This window comes from Sebastes umbrosus, chromosome 9, assembly GCF_015220745.1.
Source record: "Sebastes umbrosus isolate fSebUmb1 chromosome 9, fSebUmb1.pri, whole genome shotgun sequence".
Classification (NCBI taxonomy): domain Eukaryota; kingdom Metazoa; phylum Chordata; class Actinopteri; order Perciformes; family Sebastidae; genus Sebastes; species Sebastes umbrosus.
In genome coordinates this window covers 14,877,558-14,900,754 of record NC_051277.1, presented here as the reverse complement: position 1 = coordinate 14,900,754, position 23,197 = coordinate 14,877,558, and the positions used below count along the sequence as shown (strand labels likewise).

General features: G+C 39.7%; 1 protein-coding gene across 3 annotated transcripts; it reads right to left on the bottom strand.

Annotated features, from left to right (window-relative positions):
* Window positions 1-687: 687 nt before the first annotated feature.
* On the bottom strand, window positions 688-22,453 carry fbxw11a (F-box and WD repeat domain containing 11a). 3 transcript variants are annotated; one of them, XM_037779305.1, is made up of 14 exons: window positions 22,273-22,453; window positions 18,564-18,668; window positions 16,473-16,541; window positions 15,058-15,277; window positions 14,448-14,634; window positions 14,053-14,143; window positions 13,063-13,200; window positions 9,142-9,260; window positions 5,880-6,129; window positions 5,590-5,708; window positions 5,267-5,377; window positions 5,092-5,170; window positions 3,051-3,215; window positions 688-1,953 (listed from the first exon to the last, which is right to left on the bottom strand). In XM_037779305.1, the coding sequence occupies exons 1-13, from the start codon at window positions 22,309-22,311 to the stop codon at window positions 3,054-3,056; spliced, it is 1,689 nt and encodes a 562-aa protein (XP_037635233.1). In that variant the 5' UTR covers window positions 22,312-22,453; the 3' UTR covers window positions 688-1,953; window positions 3,051-3,053. The 3 variants fall into 3 exon arrangements, with proteins under 3 accessions (XP_037635233.1, XP_037635234.1, XP_037635235.1); XM_037779306.1 differs by lacking the exon at window positions 18,564-18,668 and having other exon boundaries at window positions 22,273-22,449; XM_037779307.1 differs by lacking the exons at window positions 18,564-18,668; window positions 22,273-22,453 and adding an exon at window positions 22,007-22,030.
* Between the last annotated feature and the right edge of the window lie 744 nt (window positions 22,454-23,197).

Below are 23,197 nucleotides of genomic sequence, written 5' to 3'. Positions count from 1 at the left end.
TCGGAAAAAGAATCAGAACGATAACGTAAAGCATTCTAAAGTTGAACATTGTAGAACAGTAACATAATGCCTTCTAAAGTTGAACATTGTGGAACGTTAACGTCACGCATTCTAAAATTGAACATTTTTTAACTGTACCGTAACACATTCTAAAATTGTACGTTAACATTCTAGAACTGTATCGTAATGCATTCCAAAATTGAACATTATAGAACTGTAACGTAACGCATTCTAAATTGAACATTGTAGAACTGTAACTTAACGCATTCTAAACTTGTACTTTCTAGAACTATAATGGAACAAAATTAAAGAGTTATAGTATCGTTGGTCATAAAAATGTCATAAGTCATAGTATGTCATAAAAACTCATTGTATAATATGTCAAAGTCATAAAAAGGTTAAATTAGTAGAGTTTGCTTAGTTGAGTTGGTCAACTGAAAAAAACTCCACTCAGGAAGACAAGATGCTGCAATCTCTAGAAAAATCTAGTTAGGAATTCCACACAACATTACAAATACATACCTATATTCTTTGTCTGTAGGACTGATTCCCTTCTGTTTGTCTGAAGTACAAAAGGAACAACTAAAGGCCTAGAGAGAGTATCTGCATGTCAGACAGAGAGGCAGCATAGCAATAATCCACTCACACATGCACACAGACAAGAACAGACAGACAATTAGACACTCATTCATGTTACAGTTGGCTCAACACTCCACCACTGTCAAGTACTTTATTCACAATAAGGTCATTTTCTTCTTTAAAAAATCATTTTTAATATACAACACAATTTTTGACAAGACAACTCCGTTTACAGCTAAATTTGAGCTCTTGAGTTCCAGCTTCTCTCATAACCAAAGCAAGCACGTAGATGATGGGGAGAGAAAGATGGAGTGAAAGGGACAGATGAACAAGGGTCGAAGTTAGAAGAAAGAATGAGGAAAAGACAGTAAGAGAGAGGGAAATAGAAAGAGGACTACGCTTAGTATGATTTTTGTACTAAGAACCAAAATACTCAAATAAAATGAGAAAATAACAGTAATAAAAAACAGTAAGAAAGTAAGAGTTAAAGAGAAAAAAAAAGCAGAGGTGTACCGGGATGCTGTATCCAAGGCAACCTCACATGCATGTCTGTCTGTTTGACGCTTCTGCTCTGTTCTGCCGTTTCACAAGTCCACATACACAAACACACACTCACGCAAACTTGAGTGTGTGCGCCCCCATATTCCAAGCGAGTGTGCATCTCTGGGGGTTAGAGGGGGGTGGGGGTGGAGAGAGAGAGACAGGGAGGAGTGCGAGGGAGTGAGAGGGAGCAGGGAAGTAATCCCTGACACATTTCTCCCTCGTTCACTCCCTCCATCTCCCATCCTTCCCTCCTTTCATAGAGCTGAGTAAAGAGTCTCTGTCTCCCGCATCACAGCTCCAGTCATCCTCTGTCCAACTGTGCCACTGTGTGTGTGTGTATGTTTATGTGTGTGTGTGTGTGTGTAATGTATATAAATATAAGCGATTCCATATCTGTGGAAACCTGGGGTTGAAAACTGAGGAGCAAAAGCCAGTTTAAGTTTGTATCAAGGGGACAAAAAGGGAGCTTGTGACTTATGTAAGGTCTAAGTTAATACTGTCATTAGTGTACTTTACAAAACATAAATTAGTATTAGAAGGTGAACTTCTTTGGAAAGTTGTGTTGGTTCTGTAGGAGGAAATCCGCATCAGTGTTGACCTGTGTGTGTGCGTTTCTGTGTGTGCATGTCACAGTACTGGCAGGCAATGGGCACAAGCTCAAGAGTCTGTCAGAACGGGCAGGGGGGTCGGAGGTGGCGGGGGCAGGGTGGGAGATGGACAGAGAGATGACGAGGAGGAAGGAGAAGAGATGGGCTCCTTTCCATGATGGACGCACCCATCAGCCAATCAGCCCTGGGCTCCTCCAAGAAAGGGTGCGGTGGATGGCGCCACCTGGAGGGGTATTAAAATGTCTGCTCAGTAAGCGTACACACACACCGGCTGAATATGATTCTCTAACCATGCACACATACGCAACCTCGTGCAGGGCTATTTGTTAAAGGCAAATATGTGTCACAATACCATTTAAAATTACATTTTATCTTGGCTCAACAGCATTCTGTGACTTTATTTCTGCTACTTCAACAAATGTAGTCAATTCAAACACAGTCGCTGAAATGCTCTTAAAACACGTTCAGACTTTATGCATACTTTTATTACAAACTCACTTTCAAACTCAAATTCTGCAGCTGCAAAACCATCCTGCTCAGAAATATTAACATGTAATCTCCAATATTATAGGAATCATGTTCCATCAGTGCGACCAATCACATTATAAATGATCATCTTTCATTGATCCTACGTGTCTAAGCTTCATACAGATTTTTAGTATTGAAACTGAGATTACAAATTATGTGCAATAAACATTTTAATGGAACTGTTCTAACATACTGACAGAGTCTCAGTCACAGTGTTATAAAAAATTAATTTTGCAAAACGACACTGTCAGTGCATAAAAGTGCCAACTTTAGAAAGTCTTTAGTAACAAACTAATATCTTTAAATTCTGACGCGATCCTCTGTTAATTCATACATTTTGATAAGCGCTTTGATACGGACTGAATGAAAGATTAAATAAAGCAGCGTGTCTGGCTCTGTGAGAGGGAGGAGACAGAGAAACTCAGGGTTTGTTGAAGAAAACCTGCCAGCGAGTAGGTTAGGTTCACAGACTCAGTTACCATGGTAACTGACCCAGAGTTTAAGTTACTACAGAAAACATTGTTTGGTACAGATCCCCGCAAAAATCACACCATAATCATTTTAACATGTTTTTCAATGAAAATGAGCTATGTAAAAAATGATCCTTCCCTCTAATATCGCAAATTACATCGCAATTGCAATATCAGTCAAAATAATTGCAATTAGATCTTTTTCAAAATCATTCAGCCCTTCTCAAGTGTTATGCCAGACGAAACATTTTTGCAGACAGGTCTTATAAGCTAAGTGTGATTTTGTGTGTGTGTGTGTGTGTGTGTGTGTGTGTCTTTGTACCTGCTATCTAGAAATGTAAGTGTAGGTGCGGGAGGGAGACCGTCCCTCTGACTGGCCATTGGTCGAGACGTTCAGGAAGTCCCAGATCAGAATGGTGTCGTCGTGAGAACTGCTGATGATCTGAAACTCATCAAACTGGAGACGGAACACGCGGCCAGAGTGCTCCTGAAAAGACATGAATTAAGAGATTATATTTACAGACTATGCATATAGGCAGACATGGAATAGAAAAAGAAATCATGGACGTTTGTGATGTCGCCAACGAAATGCATTGATTGCAGGTTTTTATGGCATAATATACTATGACTATGACTATTTAATAAACTGAAATAAAATAACTGATTCAACTCTTTGATGTAATCATACTGGCGTGATCATTCCAGCTATCTCAATCTCAACACTCTGAGGTAATGACCTGTCATAATCTAGTTAGATTGGTATTTGGAAATGTATTGTTATTAAGCTTGACTACTTATACTCATTATTGAAATTACATTTTTCTCTGAAATCTACTATGACTTTTTTATTGCATACTATACTATTATTTTTAATTACTTTTTATGACATACTGTACTAGGATTTTTAATGGCATATTATACTATGGCTATTTTATGGCATACTATACTATGACATACTATACTTTGACTTTCTTATGGCATACTTCACTATGACTTTATTGGCATGCTATGACTTTTTAATGGTATACTATTGACTTTTTAATGACATACTCTACCATTGTAGGGATGCCACTAACGACTACTTTTCTATCGATTAATTTATGGACCTTTTTACCAATTAATGAAAATGTTTAATTTTTCTTATTATTATGAGGCGTTCAAAGTCTGCTCAGGAAAAAGGACTTGGGCGAAGGCAAATTACAACCTTATCATGATGTGTTCAAATATTATCTCGTAAAATTAAGTTTTTGGTGAGAAACTTGAATAAATCCAGTTGTTTGAAGGAGATGTTTTCACAGCAATATAAAATAGATATTAGAGAGAGAGAATTATGATCTGTTAAACTTCCTAACACGAGCTTTAAGCAGCTTGACAAGATTTTTTTTTAATCAAAGCACCACGGTATAATTCAAACACTGTAATTTACCATGTATATAATATTTTTTAAGTTAAATATATCAAACATTGAATGACATCAGATATAAAATGTTATTCCTTCATTTAGCGCATAGATTTCAAAAGTGGCAGATCAAATTTCTGAGTGGAGAGACAAAAAAAAATACTTGTCTGCCACTGGCAGGCAGTGAAAAGAGTTCATTTCAGACCCTGAGTGGGAGCATTATTTTATATATAAAAATACGCAACCCCTAAAGTCTTAAATAAAGATGTTATAATAGAATATTAAAATATGCTCCCCATATTCTAACAGTACACTTGCTCCTGTTTGTAATCAAAATCAATAAGATACCATTACATACATACTGTACATACATACACTGCGGAACTAATAAAGGAACATCTTATTTTATCTTATACTGTACATGCATACATTGTCAGAACACACCGGCTCTGTGTCACTGTAGCATTGGTAGTAGCCTACATGCAGCTGAACGGCAGCCCAGTCTCCCTACATGCCGCAGTGCACAGAGTTCACACAAAGCCCGAGCTAAGCTTATGTTGAGGCCAACACACTGGCAAAGGTGACCGCCAGCAAAAGTCTATAGACTTTGACGGTATGTTCTGAGCGGCCGAGTGGGGGGAACTCCATGCCCTGCAGCATGGAGGGAGACCAGGTGCCGTTCATCTGCATGAAGGCTACTGCCCACAGAGCCGTTGAAAACTGAAGAGTTTCTCTTCAAACATTTTTTTTAACTTATTCAATGGAATTTCTAAGGTAGTGGACAGACAATTTTATGGCTTTATGCGTGGATATAGCAGCTACAAGGACTAAACATTAAAAAACATGCGTCGGTTTAAATTATTTATGATGTCAACGTCATCAATTATGCCGACTAATCGCGGCAGCCCTTAAGGAACTGCAGTTTAAGTAACTTGTGCATGAGGCTAAATCAAAAGGACCTCACCACTAGAGTGCGCAGACATAATGTGCTGGCGGGGGCTCGTGGGTCCAGGGCTGCCTGCAGGTCCCACACCTTGATCTTGCTGCAGAGAGAAACATGAGACGACACAACGTCAGAAACAAAATGTGTCTCTATTCACAAAGATGTGTGTGTGTTTGTGTGCGCGCGCCACACTGACCCGTCATAAGCGCCACTGACAATCCTTTTGTTGTCAAAGCGAATGCAACGGACCAACTCCTCGTGACCTTCCAGCACTCGCAAACATGCCCCACACTCTATGTCCCATAACCTGGAGAAAGAGAAGCATTATTAACACATGTAAGGCAACATACAGTCCCTACACTATTGTATTAGTTGAAACAATGACATTTGAGTACATGGTTATTTTTGCCTAATTAAATTGCATGATACAAAGTGTTATTGACCGACTGATCTTACTTGTATGCAAATATAAATACTACATACTTTAAACCATATACATGTTTAATCTCACACACGTACCGGATTGTGTTGTCAGATGAGCCACTGACCACCAGACGATCTCTGTACTGTAGACAGGCGATGCCCCTCTTATGACCATTTAGAGTGCGCACAAACTCACAGGTGCTGGTGCTCCATACCTACAAGGGTGCAACACAATAACCTTTGTGAAACAATGGCCTGGATTTATTCAGACGGGTACAACTCACCAAACAACCACTTTGAAACAATGAAGCATTTTATAAAACTCTACCCTGCAGTAACTATCAGAAAAATCTTTCTCTGGAAACCACCTCCTCAGCTCTCGTTACCTTGATGGTGCGGTCCCCTGAGGCGGACACAATGTATTTGTCGTCAAAATCGACCACGTTGACAGCAGCCCGGTGTCCCACAAGGACACGACGTAGGCTGATGTCAGTAGGAGAGGCCATGTCCCAGACGGCGATTGAACGGTCCTTGGAGCAGGTGACCATCAGGCCGTTGGCGAAGCGCAGGTGAAGAACTGCCTCGTTGTGGTGGATCAGTGTGTTCAGTACCTCACCCGTCGTCACCTCCCACACCCTACGGAGGATGAGGGGTAGAAGGAGAGGGATGGAGGAAGAGAAAACAGAAGTGAGGAGAAATGACATGGTGGTGGAATGATGAGGGCAAAGGTGACAGAGAGAGAGAGGAAAAGTAAAGGCAGGAAGGAAAGATGGGGATGTGGAATGAGAGGGGAGGGGTGTGAGACAAAGAGGGAAGGAAAGACAAAGGGGTGAGAGAAGTGGAAAATGATAGGAGGAAGGGGCGAGTAGGAAAGAAAAAGAAAGGGTAGCAGTAAGAGTGTTCAAAATGAAAGAAAAAAGGTTGAAGATGGAGAGTGGAAAATAAATGTAATGGGAGTGAAGGAAAAAGGAAAACAATGGAGACAGGAGAGAGAATTATGTTTATTAGTTTTACAATGGAGAGTAACTCAGAGTTCACACATTCTGTATGAAATACATGTGTACACGCGCGCGCACGCACGCACAGGGGTGGCTGTGAAGAACATGCTACTGAACTGCACCGCTGGGCTTTGAGAGTCAAACGCAGAACACACTGGAAAAGCTGACAACGAAACCTACAAACAAAGTGCCTGTCAAGCTGTTGCTAAGGAAGTGAAGTCACATTTTCCTTGGATACCGCCCAATGTGTGCAGCTGAAGTGTGAAGTAATAAGAGAATTAATGTTGAGCTTCTGTGTGCAGTAGCCAAGCAAGCGTCAACATTAGCACACGCAGCCAGGTCTTTAAATATCTGCAATAAAACATATCCCACTATCTCTAGTAATGATAGTAAATCTAACTCATTATGAAATAATAAACGTCAACATTTATATACTTCTTGCCAGACTGTGAGCAGCAGCTGTATGTTGGGTGGGGGCAGCAGTAGGTATTTTGGTCTTGACTGGGTGCAAAACGGACTATCAGCATACAGTATGTGAAATGATAGTATGTCTATAGCAATAGTACCCTTTTTTGAGCAATGCAACTATAACAAGCTTGGTGCAATATGGTTAGAAACACGCATTTTACATTGTTAATCAACCGAATTCATTTTATTTATCAAATTTATAGTTTAAATCAACTGCTTTTAGCCTGTTTTTAAAAGCAGAGGCGTATTTTGCATAAGGTTTATGGCAGGCTTTGAAGAGATAAGACTCAACAGCCACTGTTTTAGGTGATAAGAAAACACGTCACCTCCTCATACAAATAGTACAGTATATGTAGTTTTGTACATTTTTGCTCTGTGTATGCCTTATTGTTCATTATGTTCTACAGATGCTCTTCATTTTGAATGACTGAACAAACTGACCAAATTCAAACCTATTGAATAACATCTTGTGATAAAGTTGAAATATATCAATCATACCTTTTACAACTGTGACTATAGCTTCTAAAAGTACATCTATCCGTTAAGTGACTATTCTGTCATATTAAAAAAAATAATACAGCATAACACATCATCCAGTAGTTGTAAAATGCTGAGAAATTGGCAACCAATTCTTGGCTTTTGGTATCAATGGCAACCACTCTTTAACATATACAAAAATAGGGTTAAACATTTGTTTTCATTATTTGATTCAATATTGCTGTTACAGTCAGAACCAGAACCAGACAATGCTTTTGATGAAACACAAACTACATAGAATTTTGTTCGGTTACTGTAATAAAGCTGATGCCTGATTTTTTATTATACTGTACTATGACTTTTTTTATGACATACTATACTATGACTTTTTGAATGACATATGGCATACTAAAGACATTTTTCAATTGTTTTTCAATGTTGGGATGAATATACTTAAATAGAATAGTGGCTATGGAGCCAGATTGTTCTCATTGGCTTTGGCTGTACCCATTTGTAATGTAGTGAAGTGAGAAAGTAGATTAGGGTGAAAGACTTTAGTTAATCACTAAAAGCAGGAATGCAGCTTTTGGCTAAATTAAGCTTGTTTAAGTAATCCAGTTATTTATTATTGATATGCATGAATTATTATCATTTAAACATATCCTTTTGCAAATTCTGAACCCATCAGCCCGGTCTGACGACGATTTTGCCGCTGGGGCAACGGGCAATATTTCTGGGGTTCCGGTGTAGCCAGCAAATATCCTGGCTATGACTTCCTCTTTTTCGTGTGCTGATCATTGTTACAATGTGATTAGCAACTTGAGACATGGAGTTAAGAGTCAAGAGACGACATCCACGACGGGATTGTATATCTGTATTCATATGCAGACATTTGTTGACTAAATTGTTGTCTGATGATTGCCTATGGGTTCCAAGATTGCATTTCAGCCAATGTGTTCCACCTCTTTTGCTCTCCACACAAACTGTTTACCTGCGACCAAAGCCTGCTCAAACATGATTAGTCAGTACTATTTGAACTACAAACCGAAAGCAGAATGCTTCCGATACCAAAATCTTGTCCCGTTGCCAACTGATTCTGCATTCATATGCAGAAATCCGTTTATAGATGTTAATCATTGTGTATCTGATCTAACCACTGAAGCATTCCTGTCAGTTAGATAACCTGTGCTGCAGAAACTATTCTGCTTTTGAACACTTTTGAACATGAAACAAACATCTCATGTACTTGTGGCACGAACGTCTTCAACACTGATGTTGGTTTTAACTTGTCTTTACAGATACATCCTAAGTTAGTAATCAATCCAAAAAGAAAGCTGCATTAGTTTTGACTTATAACCTGACTGTTATACAGTGTTTAGCGTAGTAGTAAAGTTTTGAGTTTCATAAATGTAGTATCTATAAATGCCCATCTACTTTTTGTCTCATTAAGTTGCCAAAGCTAACCATGGATGTACAGTGCGTTTAAACTGGAAATAGGTTAGTAACTATATATAAACTACTGATATTTGATCCAAGCATAGTTGTACAGTAAATCCCCTGAAGTCATCCAAATATCCAGCCTAATTAACACTGAGTAACTGTGTTACTTCAGCGATTTGAATATTTTTTTTACCTTGCTGACACTAATCGCTGGTCCTACCCCAAAACACAGTGTGAGCCTTCTGTAACAAGATGCATGTCGTACCTGACAGTTGAGTCAGAAGACCCGGTGACGATGACCCTCTCATCATACTGCAGACACAACACTGATCCTGTGTGACCGGTCAGTATCTTCAGACACTCCAGAGACTGCTTATCCCAGATCTATCATGAGAAAGGAGAGGAGTAGGAAGAGATGGGAGAAAGACGAGTGAAGCAGAGGGAGAAAGAGAAGGAAAAATAAGTGGTTGTGAAAAGGTTGCAGATTTGGGTCATTCTAAGAATGGCCTATTCTAACAGCAGTGTTCATGCCCCATTTCCCCACTGCTGCGCTGAGATGAGGGTGTATGTAAGAGCCATTCAGCTCGTCCCTAGGTGTGCGTCAGCCTCCTCCAGAACAATAAGATGACAAATCCGCTATTCTCCTTCCTCCTTCCTCCATCCTCCCCTCTTCATCATCTTCTCCTCTTCTGCCAGGCCAGACAGATAAGTGGAACACACAACGGGTTTGGAGCTGAGCCCTTTTATCCTATAATTCACATGTGTTCTGTCTCAGTGTCTGCTGGTTTAGCTCAGCGCCATAGACAATAAGATGATAAGCCATGCTGAGCCAGAAGAAAAAATTCAATTCATAAATACACAAACCCAGGTAGGAAGGAAATAACCCCCCACACACAGCATGCATGTCTTTCTCACAGGCAACATTTTTGGCTGTCTCAACTGCTGGTGCTTGAACACACAAATGGGATCAATGTTAATTACTTCTACATGTCAGTTTGGGACAGAAGGGCAGACTGATACATGCCATGTTTTCACTGCCTCAGCAGTAGTAAGTAATGAAGTAATGAAACATAAACTAGAATTCCTGCCTCGCGGTTGCATCCCTCCGACAACCAGTCAGGTTGCAGTTTACATCCATGTCTGTCTAAAATGTCATCACTTCGTTATTTTATCCCGTTACACATTTGTGTGAAATTGTCGTTATTAGCATATGAATTCTTGAGTTATGGCCAAAGATTTTAGTTTTATGAGGTCCCAGTGACCTTTGACCACCAAATTCAAATCAGTTCATGCTCGAGTCCAAGTGGACGTTTGTGCCAGATGTAATGAAATGCCCTCCATTTGTGCCAAATTTGAAGAAATTCGCTCGAGGCGTTCCCAAGATATCACACAAATGGGATGAGCGTGAGGTTACAGTGACCTTGACCTTTAACCACCAAATTCTGTGTGAAGTTTGAAGAAATTCCCTCCAGGCGTTCCTGAGATATCACGTTCACGAGAATGGTACGGGCGGACAACCAGAAAACATAACACCTCAGGCCACGGCTGTTGGAGGCATAAAAATATAATCTTAACCATGTTAAAGTCCAAATGTATATATTGATGTTCAAGTGTTACCAGTAGGGATGTAGTGATATTCCAGTCTTGAATTCCTGTCATGACTTTATTTATTTATATTTAAAAAATGACAACAGAAATATCAGTTAAAACGAATAAATGGGCTCTGGAGTTGCAGATAAAGAGTTTAAACTGGTTTTACTTTTATTTGCACTACAATTTTTCACACAAACTGAAATGTGACTTTAATTTTGATCAAAGATGAGGTTGAGACACCTCTGCCCTTAAAAAAGATTGACTTAGTGGAGGACCAGCACTTTGCATTTTGTAAAGAGGTTGCCCTTATCGATATCCCATGTGTGTGGGAAATGTGGAAGGATGCATTGTAATGGCCAAAGAAGCAATAACAACTAACCTCACTCACTACTTTGCAATCAACTGGTCCTGGTGAGCGTTTCCTGCCCTGCTCAGAGCTTTCCATAAGCGCCGGCTGCCGGCCAAGCAGACCACTACTCATTTAAGTCCAGGCGGCTATTTTATATTAATTTTATAATATATACAATACTTTAAAAACATTTTTTTTAATTAACAAGTGCGCTTTGCTTGTACATTTTACGACCACTAGTCTCCGCTTCAAAACAATGCAAGCATGATGATAGAGAAACGTGCCTGTCTGTTTCATCCCCGCCCCAACATGCTCTCTATGAATGTGTTAGTGCGCTCAGCTGAGAGGTTGTGTCCTGCCGAGTAGACTTAGCGGAGACTTACGTTAAGGTTAGTCTTCTGTGTTAGATAAATATTAGCAAAATAATTGATGACGAAAGGCATTAAGAATGGCATTGATAGCACAGACAGGGGACATCCTCATTAGACGGGCTACTTCAGAAAACACCGGTGGCAGCAGCTTGACAATTAGAATTAAAAAGAATTTTTTAAAAAAGTCCACTGAAAGCGCTGTGTTTTCCATACACCATATAACCCTAAATTTCATATTAAAAAGGACTGTTTGTAAGAATCAGAAATGCTTGTTAACAGCGACACCTGTGGCCGTTAAGTCAACGAAAGTCAGCGTCGGGCGTGCGCTAGTGCTTGCTCTACATATACATGAATGAGCATCGCTCAAAACAGTGAGGCGACACACGTCAGCTAAAACCACATATCACTATATTTCACCTGCTTGGCAGTAATGTTAGCTGATCAGACAAAGGTCTCTCCATGAATCACTGCTGATCCTAGTGTTGGCTTTTCCTGCTTCAGCCTCCCGACCGCGGTCGGAGGGAACAGGGGAGACACCGACACCCGGTCAGAGACGATAACGTTTCTCGCTGCGGAGCCCCGTCACTTCACAAGACACGGGAAACCTCTGTTGGTCTGGAGGAGCTGCAGCATTTATTTCTGCACAAACGTCCACTGTACATTCAATAGATATTCTCAGAGCTAAACTAACTCTCCTGGCCAGTGTGTAGTGTGCGCGCATAAACGTGAGAGTGGATCGAAATAGCAAGAACGAACGCGGCGTGTGAGTGAAGGCAAGCAGGCAGGCAGAGGAGCAAAGTACAGCAGAGACTCCGGCCCTGGAGACCAAAGCTACGGTCTCACCCCGCGTCTTCCAACCGAAGCCAACACTGTTTAACAGACAGGCTTAACTAGATATAACTTTGCGGTTTTGGTGATTCCATGTAGTTTGTGTTGGAGTCTTGTCTGAACAGCGTAGCCACACGCGAGTGCGCATGGGACATCGACCCGGATTGATTTATACGTGTAAGAAGTTACAAACAGTCCCTTTAACTAAGACATAGGCTCGATAAGACATGGGATTAAAAACATGTTCCCTCTTAAAATAACCTTGTTTATTTTCGTTGAATAAAAGTGCATTTATGTTTCTAGTAAAACAATACACTAACTGTCATTGTGATGTGTCTTGATAAACCTTACAGTGAAGGTGTCAATAAATAAATACAAAAATAATAAATAAGATGTAATGACTCCTAATTATAAAGGTTACATTATTTTTAATGTACGAATGTCTTTAAAGCTTTTTACAGACTGTGTGGGCTGTGAAGCCTTATTCTCCTTTACAATAATTCATTACATCTTTACAGTCGGGTAAACATTAAACTCTGCATTAATTAAGAGCAGTGTACATGATGGAATAGTGCATTAGAATGTGCAAGAGGAACCAAAATTTGGATTTTACGGCCAAATTGTTCTCTGGGGGAGCATGGCCCCGGTCACCCCAAGCTGACTACTCCATATCCCTGTGGAAATCCCTGCCCGCTGCTTTGCTGTTGTACAGAACAGGTGCTACCAACTGTAATTCTAGGCAATACGTTTTTGTTTCAATTAGCTTTCAGTGCATTGCCTGTTCATATACTATCCACTTAGACAATGATGACAGCAGTGATTATTAGAACATAAATAAATTATCCCTCACATAATAAAACAACCCTTTTATCAATTTGTAAATCAAAGAACCTGCAAACACTATACAGATCTCTGAGGTAGTTTTTGAACAGAAAGTTTAGAAAAAGAGCCAATGTGTTGCAGCGCACAGTGGCGAAGATAACAATAAATTGGGCTAAGTCATAATCTCTCAGACCTCAGACTGTCCTTGATGTTCAATACATACCTTGATGGAATTGTCTCTAAGGCCACTGATGATCTTGTCATCATCGTACTGGAGACAGTAAACCCCTTTACTATTTTCTGAGCGACACTGAATCCTCTGCAAGTTGTGTCTGCCACATCGCCAATTTGCCTCAATAGTCTGGAGAAAAAAAGGGAGAAACAATAAGACAAACACAGAAGGCAACCGTAGAGAAAGAGAATCACTGTAGTTGAGCAGAGAGAGAAGATAGAGGCAAATATCATGTGATGTAATGTTGTTAGAGGGGACAGTAAAAGGGTTTAAAAAGTAACACGCAATTCAAAAACTCTCACAAGATGGTTACGGTTAGGCATTGACCTCGAATGGTTAAGGTTCGGCATTGACCCTGAGAGGTTATGGTTAGGCATGGACCTCGAATGGTTGAGGTTAGGCATTGACCTCGAATGGTTGAGGTTAGGCATTGATTTGCGGGTTACCTTCTAGACACGACCCAGTAAAAGATTTGATCCAGCCGGGTGGAAAGTGTTTGTGAGATTATTGTGATTACAATAACACTAACACCAAGACAATTAGCTCAACGTTATTAATTAGCTGTAATCAACATTTGCTATGTGTGAATGAAGCAACATTTGCCGACCATTCTGTGTAAAAAGAACTGCTGCAGAGTGTGAATCAATTTGATCTATATTAAAACAGCACTATTAGATTAACCAATGGGATATGTAGTCAAATTAGACTTTTCCACCTTGTTTAAGGTTAATAAAAAAAACATGTGTAGGCCAGTGATGCATATACATTACTCTATAAAAACTAAAGAAAATATTATGTCAGTTTCAAATGGGTCTATATGAACCAGTTCATGTTTTATTGAGTTTTACATACTCTCCATGCAGACAGCAAAGTTACATTTTTAACAACGAAGAAAAATAATTTCACTTTTTACTGAAGTCAATTACTGAAGTCTACAAAAAGTGTTCAGTTAATACTGAAATCCATTTCTCTGTCTCTTACCTCTATGTCTTGGATGATCTTGGGATAAAGGGAGTGATAGTAGGAGTTGGGTGGGACTTCTGACGTGCGGTTCTTGAACAGATATTTCTCCCTGGGGGAAAGAAAAATATAAGAATGACAGCTGCTTTGTATCCACATGGGCTTTTTTTCCATCTACAATAGACACTCAAGAACAACAGAGTATAACCTTACTTCCTCCTTCTCTTCCTTTCTTTTATCCTAAATGAAATGCCAAAAACTAGAAGACTAACAAGCACACTGAAAACAAGTAGTTTACCTATATCCTCAGATAGCATCCTCTTAATTTCTATGTATGTTACCCATTTTTAGATTTTTAGATTTTCTAGCTAACCCTGTATATTTGTGTAAGTAAATGGGTCTATGTCCATTCTCACCACTGGTGTCTCTCAGACAGGCCTTTCCAGAGTGGGTCAGTGCGGACCATGCGTTCGATGAGCTTCTTCCACAGCATACCCTCAGAGATGACCCTCTGCCACTCCTTACACACCAGCTCTGCCGAGCACAGCGAGCGTGCATCCAGAAAAGACAGGATGTTCTCCGCTATGTGATCCAAGCCTTGGGCTAAAGGGAGGAAGACAAGAGGCGGAGTGAGTGCTTCAAAATTAATAGGATTTCATATGGTCAGTTTATCTGTGCCTGGGGTTCATTATTTTCAAAAGTAATCATGTTTATTTTATTTAATAGATATATAATAAATGAATAATAAATGAATTTAATAAAATCTTTTTTTTTAAAATGACTACAAAACAAAATCAGATAAAGAAAATACAAAAACTATTTTAGGAATACTATTTGTAAGGCAAACTTTCTTTAGTTTTATCTTTTTGTTGTGTTCATTAGAGCAGGACATAAATAAAAAATCACTTTAAAATAATCTTCTATTTCTATAAAATCAGGGCATTTTTCAAGGAAGCAAGTAAAAAAATGAAAATGCTGAATCTTATGTGTGCCTTACTGTACAGTCATATATATTTATGTTTCTACCTGGCAGCGCAGTGATGAAGTCCCTCTGCAGCATGGGTTTGAGGTAGGAGTTGATGTGGCCGTGCTGGTAGTGGCACATACGGGAGATCAGGCGCTCGACGAACTCCACCTGGTCGGCCTCCGACCACTGGTCAAACAGGGCGATGCAGTGTTCCTTCTCCTTCTCGTAGTTCCCCTCTGACGGGCGCTTGCGCGACCCCACAACAGGACCATTACTAAGCTGTATTGAAAAAAAAACATTTGAGTTCAGATCTAGTTATTACAATAGAATAAACACAATACCGCATCATTAACTTTCAAGTCTTTTTCCCATCCTTATAACAGTCTGTGAAGAGGATCAAGAGGAGTCTTATAGTTTCAGAAAGGACTAAGTTAAAAATCAATTTTCATTGCTTAGGGTTAAAGCTCGTTAAACCACTAGAAGCCTGCAGTGGAGTGGGTGTATGTGTGGGAATAGGAAAAAATGCTTAAAAATAGATATTAATGTCAACAGCATTTGTCAACATGAGTGTGAGGATTTTACAAGAAGGCATGAAGGGAACAGGATACACATTTATATATACAGTATATATCAATTTGGATGTCACAGTATACTGTGAATCCAAAATAAATCATATTTAACATTGTTAAAATTATACTAATTCAAATGTTCAACAATTTTGAAGCATGTGAAAGCTTCAACTGCAATATCAACATTTACATGAGGGCCATGGAGCAAAAGAGGAAATTACAAGACTTTAGGCCCAAACAGTGGAGCACTTAAAGGCCTCTTGACTTAAGAGAACCACCCCACCCCCTCTCTCTCTTTCTTCTTCTGTGTTTTATCCCTCTATCTATCTACTTCTCAAATTTAACTTTATTTTATTCATGAATCCCCCTGTGGTCCTGTTGAGTTTTTCATATTTCTTTGTTCCCTGTTAGGGCTTTATATTCTGTTTACTGATTTGACTGATTGTTATAGACATCTTTTAGTGCTTTGATACTGGCTAAATGTATATGGGTTGAAGCAACGCTGCTTATATCATTTACTATAGTAGTTATCAATTTATGTTCTTTACTGCAGATATGTATGTATGTGCAATATGTTAGTATGTATTATGTTTTAGTGCGTATGTTTTTTATGTTACGTTTATACGTATGTATATCTAGATGTATGGACTTTGACTATGTGTGCTTTTTGTTGGTCTGTCATATTATTGTAATATCTTAATGACCAGTCCTTTTACATATAGTGTTTAGTTTGATTACCTTCTTCACTGCTGTATTGCTGATTGTATGTCTACATCTCTTTGGTTCAAAGAATAATACAAGTTTGATCACAAAAAAAAAAATGTATATGAGGGTTCCCCTGGGTAGGAGATTTAAATAAAAGTAAACAATTCATACATTATATGACATTCCTGATGCACACACACCTTGAGAACTGTGTTCTTCTTTGGCGAAAGATCGTCCACGAGGTTCTGTGACTCCATCCCTGACGTGTTCTGCAGAAAAAGAAACAAAACAAAGAGAAAGTGCGGGTTAGTTTTATTCTCTTTGCATCTGTGTGAAAGGCGCTGTGAGAGCCAGGGCAGCGGTGTGGACAGCGCTGGACACAAGAGTGCCACAAACACAGCCAAGGAAGGGTAACCATCATGACTTCAGAGGCGTGCACGCACAAACACCCGTGCATACACACACATATGGGGTGAAAAAAACTAAGCACTGCAACAAAAGAAATCTATTCTCTTGCTTGTCTGTGATGTGGGCTAAGTAGTCTGGACAGGAAATTAAACTGCAGCATCTTGGGTATGTCACTGGCAGCAGCTCAGGCATGACTGTAATGAAACTAAAATCAGATAGTGGCCTTACAGTATATAGACAGATAGACAAAAATGGGAGGTAACCAGATCCCACCCATTTCTAGCATGACTTAATTCCCTTACAAGTGCACTGCAAACATAACAGGGTTATGGCACAAATCACTTAGCGGCAGTAACAGAGTGAGATGCTGAACTACTACTACCACTACTAATAATAAAAACACGTATACATAAATGGCAAATATCAGGTTCTTTATAGCATATACACTTCTTTGGGAGTCATGGACAGTCAGGCAGCAATATCATAATCTTACATTCATCATTATATACATAAAAAACAACAACATGGAGACCTGCTCTCCTCTTAAGGGGCTTTCATGTGTACTGGTTTTAGTTGTGACTGAAGATACGCCGGATGTTAGGAGACCACCTTGAACCAACATGTTTGCACAGAGTAAAATTAACATTTTCATGAAACAAGCATATTCCTGAAGTATGAAGACTCTTTCAAAGAATACGCTGCAAATTCTCCAGAAATAAGCAGGAACAGCACAACTCCGTATGAAACACACCAAAAATGGACTTCACAGATATATTAAACTGATTTGGGGAAATGGGACACACAAGGTCTTTAACCTGGTAGAGGGTCAATGCTATCGCATATCTTTGTAGGTGATGACTGAGCCAAGGTCACGGTTTTTGAAAACAGCTAGAATGGAGGTCTGTCTGTGTATTTATTTTAATAGCCTATCTGTTAGTGCTTCTCTAGAGTCGCTATTGGCGGGCTGAACCAGGGGCCCATCTTAAAAACAGGATTAATAATTATCTAAATATTCTTTTTTTAAGTGAAACCCAGAACTTCCTCAAGAGCTGTTACATGTTTTGCTCAGTGTAGTTATCCATCTAACTTGGTGATGGGGCTACATGTGGAGAGTAAAATCAACAAAGAACATTATCAGTGGTTGACACTAACACAACCAAACAAACAAACAAACAAACAAAACAAACGGTCATGAACCAAGACCAAAGCAGACAGGACAAGAAGCCAGAATGGGCTTGCTGGTGTTGATGATCATGCAGAGCAGAAGAAGAGAAGGAAGGAGAAATAAAAACAGACAGACCAGGTTTGGCCAGGCAGGCAGGCAAGCAAGCATGTAGCCTCTCAGAGCTTGAAGGAAGACCCCCCACCTCGGCCCTCACACCTCCAGGTAGAAGGCAGGAAAAATGTTACTCCTCAGTGCGGGGTTATTCTCTGGTACCCCCTGCGTCCTTCCTCCACTCACACCAAATTACTTTGGAAATAGTCTACCATTCAAACTGATTGTAAAAGTTTGTTTTCATTACACGGCATAATTACTGACTTTTTAAGCATTCTGGGGCCTAATTTAGATGCAAGAACTATGATTTGACAAGATTATAAGGAAGTCAATTACAGTTTATAAAGCTACACATCTGTGTCAAGCAGAGAGAGTTTGAGGACGCACCAGAGAAGAACCTGAGAGCAGTGTGCTTCCAACAGGGAGGAAAGGACAACAGAAGGTGAGGAGGTAGGAGGGTGAGGGGGTGAGTGGGTGCTGTCTGCACCAAGGTGGTATGAGGAGTCATGTGGAGTGGGTGAAGAAAAGTGAAGGGTGAGGAGATGGCAAGGGAGGAAGGGAAGGGAGAGGAGGAGGAGCAGCAGAATTAAGAGGAGAGAGGCAGAACCTGGTTGTGAGCCCGGGTGGAGGGGATGCTCTGCAGGCACCTGAGTGCACACAAACTCTCAGCCACCGAGGAGCAGCCCAGCCAGAGAGAGCGAGGCACAGAGCACTGTGTGAAAGAGAGAGAGGAAGGGAGGACGGGAGGAGGAGAACGAAGTGGACAGGGTGAGGGAGGAAGAGAAAGGGAAGAGCGAGAGACCAGAGATGGGAAGTAAAGGAAAAGAGGAGGGGGGAAGGGGTTGATGAGGGAAGTTGGGAGGAGGAAACCAAAGGAGATGGATGGATCAATGAATGGACAGATGGATGGAAGTGGTGAGGAGTTGGTGAGGAACAGGACAGGTGGAGTGTGGAAAAGTGTTGAGAATATAAAAAACAATAGAAAAATAAATAAAGTTTGGTTTGAAATTGAGAGGAGGTGGGTGTGTAACCATCAAAGGTGAGGAGAGAAGAGGGGAGGAGGTGGGGGATAGTGAGGGGAAAAACCAGTATTAGAGCTACACACACATTGGCACAGTGAGCGCAGGAACACACACTCCTTCACACACAAGATACAGACTGATAAACATACACACAGAAGCATTATTAGACATGAACTGGGTGGGGATAGGTAGAGGAGAGGGAGGGGCAATGGGAGTAATTGTCAATATTGTCACTTTTGATTTGACAGAAACCCCACCCACTGTTCTGCCATCCCCACTCTCATGAGTGGTTAGTGAATAACACTGGGACAAAAAAAATTAAATCAAAATAAATACACAGACACAACCCAGACAAATTCTAAATGTTTTGTAGCTCTGTTTGTCCCCAAACCCTGCAGAAATGCATATTTCCTCCATTTAATATGTGTAATCATTCTTCAGTGAGAGGGAAACAGAGATGTATAAATTCATTAAGTCCATTGGCTACATACAGTATATTGCTCTAGTCAGATAAATTATTTTTCATAGTCAACACTAATAATCTCTTTTCAACATTGATTTCTTATTCGGTGATGGAGTGAGCGCTTGTGTACATTTCTGTTTTCAGTCTTTTTTAATAATTAATTTTAACTTAGAGACCAAAATAAAAGATCAAATAACCAATGGAAGATTTAGAAAGCAATGCATCTATTACATTTTATTATTTTGCTTTGTCTGCAGTGATTTTAATAAATTTGATGAACTTTAAAAACACCTCCCTACTGTTTGATGTAATTTACTGTTTCTCTCCATGACTAATCTGTCTATTTACTGGCATTTCATTCCTCTCAAATGATCTCTAGACATGTGTAGTAATTGTGGATAGAACCCTTTAGCAAAAGTAGGCACGTTTGTGCCCCAACAGGAAATATCTAGTCCATGTCCATATAATCTACTTAACAATCTAAGATGCTAAGTTACTTCCTAGGCCTTAACTTGCTATGTCAATAGCAAGTATGGCAATACAATTGATTTGTTTGTTAAGAGAATCCTGAAGGCTGTGTGGTATTTCAGATATAGAGTATGAGTTGCCAAACGAAAGTAAACTCTATCCATGTTTAAGTCCATTGGCTACATACAGTATATGCTCTAGTCAGATAAATTATTTTTCATAGTCAACACTAATAATCTCTTTTCAACATTGATTTCTTATACTGTGATGGAGTGAGCGCTTCTGTTTTCAGTCTTTCTAATAAATTAATTTTAACTTAGAGACCAAAATAAAAGATCAAATAACCAATGGGAGATTTAGAAAGCAATGCATCTTTTACATTTTAGCTTTGTCTGCAGTGATTTTAATCACTTTTTTAAATTTGATGAACTTTAAAACACCTCCCTACAGTCTGATTTAATTTACTGTTTACCTCCATTACTAATTTGTCTATTTACTGGCATTTCATTTCTCTCAAATGATCTATAGACATCTGTAGTAATTGTGGATAGCAAAAGTAGGCACGTTTGTGCCCCAACAGGAAACATCTAGTCCATGTCCATATAATCTACTTAACAATCTAAGATACTAAATTACTTTCTAGGCCTTAACTTGCTATGTCAATAGCAAGTATTGGCAATACAATTGATTTGTTTGTTAGAGAGAAACCTGAAGGCTGTGTGGTATTCCAGATAATAGAGATAATGAGTGTCAAACAAAAGTAAACTCTATCCATGTTTAAGTCCATTGGCTACATACAGTATATTGCTCTAGTCAGATAAATTATTTTTCATAGTCAACACTGATAATCTCTTTTCAGCATTGATTTCTTATACTGTGATGGAGTGAGTGCTTCTGTTTTCAGTCTTTCTAATAAATAATTTTAACTTAGAGACCAAAATAAAAGATCAAATAACCAATGGAAGATTTAGAAAGCAATGCATCTATTACATTTCATTATTTTGCTTTGTCCTCAGTGATTTTAATCACTTTTGATTAACTTTAAAACACCTCCCTACAGTCTGATGAGTAATTTACTGTTCTCTCCATGACCAATCTGTCTATTTACTGGCATTTCATTTCCTCTCAAATGATCTACAGACATCTGTAGTTATTGTGGATAGCAAAAGTAGGCACGTTTGTGCCCCAACAGGAAACACCTAGTCCATGTCCATATAATCTACTTAACAATCTAAGATACTAAATTACTTTCTAGGCCTTAACTTGCTATGTCAATAGCAAGTATTGGCAATACAATTGATTTGTTTGTTAGAGAGAAACCTGAAGGCTGTGTGGTATTCCAAGATATACAGATAATGAGTTGCCAAACGAAAGTAAAAATCCATGTTTAAGTTCATTGACAAAACACACATCTGTGTGTTATCTTAATTGGCCTCTTCCTTTTGAGCCCACTTTGACCCCTGTGATGTTAATGTTAGCTTATTACGAAGCTAACGTTAGCCTAGCTAGGCTAGCTTTATCAAGATAGCTACTCATTTCAACAAGAAAACAGTGTTCAAATCTGACGGCATATAAAGAGAAACGACATATTATAATGACGCTTAATGCTTCTTGTTACCAAAAACACCTTTTATCGCCCTGCCAGATTGAGTGTTTTTGTATGCTAATGCCTGTCATGTACAGCTTAGCATTTGTTAGCTGTGAAGCTAATTGCTACCTCGCTAATCGTGTGAATGAATACACTTCCTTCTACGCACTTGGAAAATATAAACAGAGAACAAGCACATGACTACGATTTAAACCGACATCCCGTTGTGTTATCAAACATATTCCACTTTGCCACACGTATATAATCATATAGGTTGTGTTTTAAACCTAAACGACATAATAAACCGTAAATGTACGTGGTTCATCGCCTGTGTTAGCTTGTGTTAGCTCCGATGGCTAAACGTATCACAGACAGGGCCCAGTTCAGAGTGGCGCAGCGTCACCGCAGTAGTGAGCGCTACCATCCGAGAAACATCGACTGTCTTCGGCCTGACATCTAGCTTTTAATCCCTCCAGTGTTTACCAGTTTGACCCAAAAACAACACGTACATTTATCAGATGTTGAAGTCAAGATGTTGGTTGTTAATGTGGCCTGTATGAGGAACTTTCTTAAGCTAAATGTATGGATAATTTCAGGCCCTCCCTCTGTTTTCTGGTTCCCCCTCCTTTTCTCCTCCACCTCTCCCGACAAGAGCCGCTTCAAGAGCTCCGTTCCTGCGCGTCGAAATCAAGCTTCCTATTCCACCAAGAGTGATACTTTGAACACCCTGGGATTGTTCAGTGGATTTGCCACTAACGAAAAACTCAATCCTTACCATCAGCTCCAACGTTTTGTCCTCCATCTCCGGCTCCATGTTGACGATCCCCCCCGAAAAAACTCGGCTCCTCTTGAAAATGGAAACCCAGCCCTTGCGTCGGCGGCCCGCAAATGCAGAGACGTCATTCACTTCGCTCAACCACCACACACGGCTTTGGTAGGGCAGTGTCAGAAGAGGGTGGGTGTTGGTGTGGGTGGATGGGGTGGATGGTTAACGCCCCATTGCGATGAGAAAACGCTGCTGATTGGAGGGATTTCGTCAAAAGGGGGAGTGATTTCATAGCTTTGCTTTTTATTGATTGGCTCACCGTGCTACCAAGGCTTCCCCCGGTGACTCCCCCAAACAAAAGGGCAAATGGATGGAAGATGCTGTTGCTATCCTGAAGTGGAATACACTAAGGCAAAAAAATCAATCATCCGCATAGCTTTTTGCTATGATATGCTGCATGCAGGATGTGGCTTATTTAATTATGACATGTGTGATGAGAGGAAATGGTCATTTAAAATTTACGCTCCGTAAAACAGTAACAGAAGTTATGATGCAAGGATTTATGGTTGTGTTCCTATTGCTTGCTCATAATATGGTCAAATACAATTTTGAGAAGATTTTTTGGGTTGTTTCAGTACATTTCCATCCAATTGTTTAGTACATCCATACAGGAAATCAAGTGGAGAGGGATAAAAGTGACATAATAAGTTACACCAGGGGCGTCTTGCAAAAAAAAAAAGCAGGTCACAGAGTTAACGGAATAACTTTGAGGAGTAAAACATGGAGCTGCGTGAACATGGATTTGATATGAGAAGACCCATTTCAGGCTTTAATCAACAAAGTAATCCAGAAAACTCAGTAAACCAGGCACAACTTCAGTTTCTGTCATCCTTCACCTTAGTTCACCTTTGTTCACACTCTCCTATGAATCCCA